At 50.0% G+C, this 8,112-nt stretch overlaps 1 protein-coding gene across 11 annotated transcripts in view; it reads left to right on the forward strand.

Moving 5' to 3' along the window:
- The window catches only part of Trrap (transformation/transcription domain associated protein), a 102,888-nt gene extending 95,329 nt beyond the window's left edge, over nt 1-7,559 (forward strand). For 6 of the 11 annotated variants that reach the window (XM_026789732.1, XM_026789734.1, XM_026789735.1 and 3 more), the window contains 5 exons: nt 1,329-1,513; nt 1,941-2,018; nt 4,490-4,693; nt 4,781-4,975; nt 6,434-7,559. In XM_026789732.1, the coding sequence (XP_026645533.1) occupies nt 1,329-1,513; nt 1,941-2,018; nt 4,490-4,693; nt 4,781-4,975; nt 6,434-6,718 (947 nt within the window). In that variant the 3' untranslated portion in view covers nt 6,719-7,559. The remainder of the gene's footprint in view (nt 1-1,328; nt 1,514-1,940; nt 2,019-4,489; nt 4,694-4,780; nt 4,976-6,433) is intronic. The other 5 variants (XM_026789737.1, XM_013354069.2, XM_026789739.1 and 2 more) reach the window with 1 other exon arrangement.
- The last annotated feature ends 553 nt before the right edge of the window (nt 7,560-8,112 follow it).

The raw sequence follows: 8,112 nt of genomic DNA on the forward strand, positions 1-8,112 counted from the left end.
TACATTCAGGTCACCAGGTGTTCTCACGGTGTACATACATGCATACATATGTTCTGGTCACCAGGTGTTCTCACGGTGTACATACATACATACATACATACATACATACGTTCTGGTCACCAGGTGTTCTCACGGTGTAGATACATACATTCAGCTCACCAGGTGTTCTCACGGTGTAGATACATACATTCAGGTCACCAGGTGTTCTCATGGTGTACATACATACATTCAGGCAGTGCGCACATGCGTGCGCGCACACACACACAAATCTTTTTTTAAAATAAAAAAGTGAATAAATAGATAAAAATCCATAGGTTTGGGGAGGCGTTGCTTTGTTACATATTTTTTGGTTTTTTTGAGATAGGGGCTCACTATGTATCACTATTGTAGACCAGGCTGGCCTCAAACTTAAAGAGCTACCTGCTTCTTGCCTCCACCAGCTAAAATAGGTCTTTTGAATTCAAAAAGAAATCTGAAGAAATTTGTCATATCAGAAAACTGTGTGTGCTAAAGCATGTATGTGTTTCGTGCTACTTCCCTTCCGGGGTTAGTAGGCAGTGTCAAGTCCAACTTGGTGTCTTGGAATCATTATGGGAACTTCTCCTGGATGGAAGCCAGCCGTGGTCTCCTCAAATTAGAAAGCGCAAGCATCTGTGGTGCAGCCCACAGTACTACCCCATGCTTGGGGCTCAGCAGCAGACAGGGCGCACCAGGTTGTGCAGCCTGAGGAAGGCAGTCAGTCTCAGCTGACTTTACTCCTTAAAGTAGTATCTTAATTATTCTTTTGTTTTATTACTAAACTGCCCAGAAGTCAGTGACTGCCAGCTGGCATCTCAGGGAGGCAGCTGTGGCGCCATGGCAGCAGGCGGTGTACCTACCTGCTGGTTGCTCCCAACCGGAGCTCAGGAGTTTGGCCATGGCAGATGCCATCCCAGAGTACACACTGCTCAACTCTGCAGTCGTCACCGGGAACAGACTGTAGGGTTTCTGTTATGAGTAGAGTCTGTCACTGAACCTCAGGTGACAGAAATGTCAGCTGCCTTTCTGTGTAGAGGTGGAGGCCAGCCCTTCCTGTTGCAGGTAGACAGATGTAACAGGTGCATTAGAGCCAGGGTAGGCCAGCTAGAGAAGGCCTCTAAGGAGTAAGCATGGGGAGAGTCCCCGCTAAAGGTGTTCGGGGCACCTGTCAAGGACTTAACCCTACCGCTGGTGTCTACGGCATCTGCTGAGTAACTGAGGTCTGTGACCTGGGCTCTGCAGCTTTGTCTGTGCTCTGGGCTGAGTGCTGACCTGGTCACTCTTGCTCACCCTGCCTCCTTTTTCCCCAGTTCCTCGGGTTGTGGCTGTGTCCCCACAGATGCGCCTCGTGGAAGACAACCCCTCCTCACTTTCCCTCGTGGAAATCTACAAGCAGCGCTGTGCCAAGAAAGGCATCGAGCACGACAACCCCATCTCCCGTTACTATGACAGGCTGGCCACAGTGCAGGCACGGGGAACGCAGGCCAGTCACCAGGTACCAGGCAGGAGGCCAGCTACTGCCCGGGGCTTCTGTCCATGCTGTTTGGTTACAGTGGGCTGTCCCACCAGGGACTCCTCACTCCTGATGAGATGGGAGAGGTCAGATGGCTGGTGACTATCTGCTGCAGGGGGTTTGTGGTGAGGCTCTTGACCTGGGAGAGTTCATTGTCCCTGCCCTGCACTTAGAGAAAAACTCAGAAATTAGACTTTAAACACCAGTGGGTGACATGCTCACTTTGCAGCCAGTGACATTGGGTGACGCCTGTCTAGACCCTGTGGGGTTTCTAAAATGCTGAGTGTGACTGACCAAAACCTTTGGGACCCAGCTGTGTGGGTTGCCTGGGGCAGGAGCACGAGTGGGCCATAGGATCCCAGACAGCCTGTGCTCCCAGGGTGACGGAGGGCCCTCTCCTTATTTGCAGATTCCTGCCCTTGGCTGGGAAGATTTTGTCCAGGGTTGTGTGGAGCGGCAAGAGGCAGCTGTTTTGGCCCCTCCCCAGGTGCCACGGGGTCCTTCTGTGCTTTACCAGGAGAGGCCATGGGGTGGAAGCCATGACCTGCCCTGAGTTGCCCAGGGCTCATTGTAGTTTCTCTGGGTCCTGCAACATTGGGTTTTATTTAGGCTAGAGCCCATAAGGTGTCCTTCCCACCTCCTGACCAGGGAGAGTCTGCGGTGGTCCTGGCTGGCATGGTCTGAGGCAGCTCCCTGCCCCTTCAGGCAGAGGGAGTGAGTCCCTGTAGACAGAACTGAGGCCTTGTCAGTTGAGAGAGAATTGGGTGTTTTATAGCACAGGTCATGGCCTGGTCATTCTGAGCCCCCTTGGGCAAAGGTCATGAGCAAGGCCATCAGAGGAAGCCACTAGCTACAGCTTTTGTGCTTCACTAGTAGCCCAAGGAGTGGTGTTGGTCCAGCTCTCAGGACACTGAGATGAGATTCACGTGCTGGAGTGTCTGTAGCTGTTCCTCGGCTGTATGGCCATTGATCACCATGCACCATCTTTCTCCAAGTCCAGCCCCAGGTGGTCCATGGCGCTTTCTGTCTCTAGAGTTGCCTGATGTTGGCATGACATGAATAGAATTGGACTTTCATATCTGACTTCCCACTCTGCTAGCCTGTGTCAGTGCTCTGTTCCTTTTCCGGTGCCACATTCTCTTCTAGTGTGTGAGCATAGTGCTTTCAGTTTGTCCGTTTATCAGTTGTGGCTTCTGAATGATTTATTTATTTTTGGCTATATAATGAGAGCTGCTATGGACGTTGTCACGCTTGCCTGTGTGAATATGTATTCATTTCTTTTGAGAATATATTTATCTCTACACCCAGATGTAGAATTGTTGGGTCACACAGTGAACGTTTTTAACATTTGAGTGAACTACATTCTAGAGTGCCTGTGTCATAGATTCCTCTGTGTCATAGCCACTGCCTTCCACCCCTTGTAGTCACCTGGTAGGTCATGAAATACTAGTAATTTCTCCCCAGTGATGACAAGAGTCTCTTTGTGTTGCTGGCTTCTTATCTTTTGTCTTTGCATGATACCTGTTCAAGTCCCTACCTGTTTTTAAGTTGAGCAGTTTCTCTGCTTTAAGTACCCGTTTTTAATGTATATGGGTGTTTTTGCCTGAATGCGTATCTGTGTACCGTCTGCATGTCTGGTGCCCTTGAAAGTCAGAGAGGGTGGTGGGTCCCCTGGAGCTAGAGTTGCAAGCAGCCACGTGGGTGCTGGGAACCCAATCCAGGTCCCCTGCAATAACAACCTGCTACTAAGCCGTCTCTCCAGCCCCTGATTTGTATTTTATATTAAATTCTAGACATTCACATATGACCCAGTGACTTTCCTAGACTTGGTCTGTTCCTCTGTTGCAGGTAGCCTTTGAAATCAGCTCAATTTGGAAGTCAGTAGCTGGCTCGATGAGCGCATTTGTGTGCATGTGTGTGTGTTTGGCAGTACTGGGGTCTAAGCGAGGGCCTCACATATGCTAGGCAAGCACGCTACCACTAAACTAGCACCAGCTCTTGATTTGACCGATGTTCTGAGTGAACCAATCGTGTCTGTTTTGATGGCGTCTGTCTGGACCATGCCATCAGCATGACTCGACAGTTTGTAGCTTTGTCTTTGCTCTCACTTGTACTGGGACAGAGCCTTAGGGTCACACTTGACCTTCTAAGTTCCTGGAATGTTCTGGTTGTGTCAAAGCTGCTGCCCCTCCCCCCCCCTTCTCCTGCACCAGCTCTTGTCTTTGGCCAGGCTCTTGCAGGCTCCAGCTGATGGTGTGCTCTCTGATACCTGCAGTGTTAAATAGTTACCTCAGTTCCTTTAGTAAACACTGTATTGCCAAGTGAACTTAATGGAGACAGGGTCAGACCTTGTCGATCAGATAGGTCAGGTGGGGGGCAGCTCTTGGGGTGAGGGTTTAGCAGCCCTGGCCACTGTGGAGGTGGGGGGAGACTGGCAGGAAGACGCATGAATTGCCAACAGGTTCGCTGTTCTTGCAAGACTCCACCTGTTGCTCCCAGATGAGAGCTCATCTGACCATTGTCAGGAGCTTTCGGCTTCTAGAGATGTGGGTAAATTGGTTTTGACTTCCCAGTTGGACTAAAGCTGTCTCTTCAGTTCCTAAGATTTGGAGTCTTGTATCACAGAACTGAGTTCATGCAAATGTCTGCTCTTTTTGATTAGCTCTTTGGTTTATGACACTTCTGTGCATGGTTTAAAGAAGGTACTGGTGTCCAGCTATCCTTTGTCCCTTTGTTAGCTGGCTGTTGCATTCTGAGGCAGCGAAGGTGAAAGTGTCTCTGTGTGTTGACCCTGAGAGGCATGCTCCACACAGCCGCACTGGCGGTGGGTACGTCAGTTTAGCGGGAAACCAAGGTCTGCAGTGTTCAGTCAGATGTTAAGTAAGCCAGGAGTCGCCATGCAAGAGCTTTCTATCTGCTCAAAATCCGGACAAAGACTCATAGAGTAATGTGTTCCAGGTCCTCCGAGACATTCTCAAAGAGGTCCAGAGCAACATGGTCCCCCGCAGCATGCTGAAGGAGTGGGCCCTGCACACCTTCCCCAACGCTACAGACTACTGGACCTTCCGGAAGATGTTCACCATCCAGCTGGCACTCATCGGCTTCGCAGAGTTTGTCCTGCATCTCAATAGACTCAACCCTGAGATGTTACAGATTGCTCAGGTAATTTGCTGTCAAACAGCCAGACCCTGCCTTGACTCCTCTGCCCTGCCAGTGTGGAACTTAAAAATGTCTCCCTCTGAAACGTAGGACACGGGCAAGCTGAATGTTGCTTACTTCCGATTTGACATAAATGATGCAACTGGGGACTTAGATGCCAACCGTCCAGTCCCTTTCCGCCTCACGCCCAACATTTCTGAGTTCCTGACCACCATTGGTGTCTCCGGCCCGCTGACTGCCTCCATGATTGCTGTTGCACGGTGCTTTGCCCAGCCCAACTTCAAGGTGGGTCTCAGCCTCTTTCTGTGAGAAGCGTGAACTGATTCTTAGTTCCCCCCGGGCTCTCAGTGGCGCTCTCGGCTGTGAACATGGAGGGAGATGTTAGAAATGGAGTATTTGGAGACAGATTGGAATGTTCGTTGTCTTAAGATGTGCAGAATGAAAGGGGGGCCACTTTGCCAAAAGGAATCTAGAGTCCTCAGTTGAACCCCTACTTATTGGTTCTCCCAAGTACTACCCAGGCCCGACCCTGCTTAGCTTCCGAGATCAGACGAGATCGGGCGCGTTCAGGGTGGTATGGCCGTAGACACTAACTAATGAGTTCTCTATAGCAACTTGTGGCTCTGGCTTCCATCTTACACGCTTCCTGGCATGAAAGGCTGAAGTATTTTCTGGCATGCTGCCTCCCTTCTCCAGGGCTGAAGTGAGGCCCAAGCAGACACAGACACTTAGGATATGCAAGGTGTACTGGTAGGGCCAGTGGTTGCTACTGTAGACGAGGTGGTTTGAGGCTCTTGTCTAAAAAAACCAGTGATGGGGGCTGGAACGTTGGCTCAGTTGAACAGAGCACTAGTCACTTCTTAGAGCACCCACATGGTAGCTCACAACCATCTGTAACTCTGCTGACTTAATGTGGGCACTGGAGGCATCTCACTTCAACACTGCAGGTAAAAACATTCAAAAGCATAAAATAAAATTTAAAATGTTTAAAAATATGTAACTAACAAGCAGGCAAATAGCAAGGGGGTTTCAAAGATGAAGTGTGGACAGTATTCAAAGAGTGTGGAGCAGATGCTGGGAGCAGAGGAGGAAGAGCTGGTTCCTAGGGATGTAAAGTAAAGGTGGGGTTTTTGGTTTGATTGACAGGCCTGGGTTATGTAAGCCTCAGCTGACGGCTCACGAATGCCCAGTTATTCATAGATAAAAGATGGTAAATAGGGCATTTTTTCCCCTAGGAGTTAATTCTAAGGATAGTTTGTCTTATCATATATGCTCCTAAAACCAGTCCAGGCAAGATCAGCCTAGTGTCTCTAACTCCCAAAATATGTTTCAGGATGTGTTTATCACAAAATGGGAGTTGCAAAGGGTTGCTGGGGAGCTGTAGGTCAGTGACTCAGTGACCTTGTGCAGAGAAGTGGGTGTGTGGCTCAAGTCAGGACTGACTTTATTTATCCTGCACTTGCGTGCCTCACCAAGATGCCCTCAGCACCCTGGTAAGCAAGGGCTATCTGCTCTGAGCATGGTGGCAGGACACAACATCCAAGCCTGCACTTCTGGGTGTCCCCCATGTGCCTGGGACACTGGTACATTCCAGTGTATTCCCAGCAGATACCCAGCATTGTCAGAGAAGAAGTGCTTTGTTTAGTCCCTGGGTGGCAGTCTAGCCCTGGCCACTCTTGTTAGATGGGCCCACACCAGTCACCCCCGGTGGGACACAAGCCGTTTCCCCTCTCCTTTGCACAGGTGGATGGCATTCTGAAAACTGTGCTTCGGGATGAGATCATTGCTTGGCACAAAAAGACCCAAGAGGACACTTCCTCTCCATTGTCGGCCGCCGGGCAGCCTGAGAACATGGACAGCCAGCAGCTGGTCTCCTTGGTTCAGAAAGCTGTCACTGCCATCATGACCCGCCTGCACAACTTGGCCCAGTTTGATGGCGGGGAGAGCAAGGTGAACACCCTGGTGGCCGCCGCCAATAGCCTGGACAACCTATGTCGCATGGACCCTGCCTGGCACCCGTGGCTGTGACCTCAGCTCTCACCTCCCCAGAATGTGAAATGTGCCTCTCAGCCTCTGAGCCTATGGCTGTTGAGACCTCACTCTGCCTTGTTACCCCTTCCTTTAGTTCCTTTCCCAGTAGTTTGTGTGGTGTGTGTGGAAGAGCGTGAGGTTTGTCCTGGAGAGAGCCCCCTGCACACAAGATGGTCAAGCCATTAGAGATGGCAGAGCCCAACAAAGCAGCTTCTGAGATGCTTTTTAATTAAGGATTCCCAGATTGGGATTTCCTCCCGTGGTACTCTTGCCTGGAGTGACAGGCAAGTTGAGAAGGTCCCTGTATCCCCTTACCATCCAGAAACTACACTTCTGAGCAGCTGCGTGCTGTGCAGACCTTCAACAGGGTCCAGGAAATCCACGGGGTTAGAGAAGCAGGAATCAGGAGCAGGCAGACAGGCAGGCTTTCTCCTCTATCACAGATTGTCACTCTGTCTGTCACTGGCTTTGGGGAGTCTCCCCAAGTCTCTGATGTGGCTCAGTGCGCCTGCATCGCCTGCCCTGCGGGGAAAGCTGCGCTTGGCCTCATGGATTCCAATTCAGTGGGCGGAAACGGAACTGTGGAGCCAGCAGGCCAACCTTGCGGTTTCTGCTGCTGGCTTGTTGAATCTCCTTTAAAAATTTGCTATCATTGTACCAGGAAAAAAAAAGACAAATCATTTTGTTTTTCCTTCCTAACTTGAAACGAAAGCGGTGAGAGTTTGTCCCTTTTGGTCTCTGTTACGTTGACATTTTTATAAATCTGAGCATTGAGAAGGTTCTAGCTAAATTTGTACAGTGTGATTTTTTTTTTTAGAATAAATATTTTATAAAAGTATTTGTTGTCCCCTATTTTTGTGTTAGCATGTTTCTGTGTGTCGTCTGGACAGAGTGGCATATGGCTTCTAGATGACGGTGCGTGCTGGTTGTGCAGACACAGTGGCCCATGGTCACAGGTGGAGGAGGTCTTGGCTCCAAGGGTCAAAGCAAACCAGATGACAGAAATTCCAGGGCTGTCCATCTTCATCCTGCTGTCTGTAACCATCTGTATGGATCTTGTTGGATACTCAGCTGACCTTTAGCATCTATCCAGTCTCGACCCTGACCAGTTCCTCCATTCTGGGAAAGCGGTATGAACCAACGTGGACATGAGACAATCCTCAATGGACGTGAAATAGTCCGTGACATAGGATGTGTGACTCCTGCATAAACACAGACTCTGAGTCTCAAGGAGTTTGCTGTTGGCAGGTGCCAGCTTCCTACTAGGACTGCACAGCTGCTTATGACACATGGAGATGGATCAGCACAACCCCCTGCTGACCTTGGACTCTCAATCTACCTTCCCTGTGTTCCCAGCCGGCAGAGACCATCTCTTGAAGCTAAGCTTACCC

This window comes from Microtus ochrogaster, unplaced genomic scaffold (genome assembly GCF_000317375.1).
Source record: "Microtus ochrogaster isolate Prairie Vole_2 unplaced genomic scaffold, MicOch1.0 UNK27, whole genome shotgun sequence".
In the NCBI taxonomy this organism is placed as follows: domain Eukaryota; kingdom Metazoa; phylum Chordata; class Mammalia; order Rodentia; family Cricetidae; genus Microtus; species Microtus ochrogaster.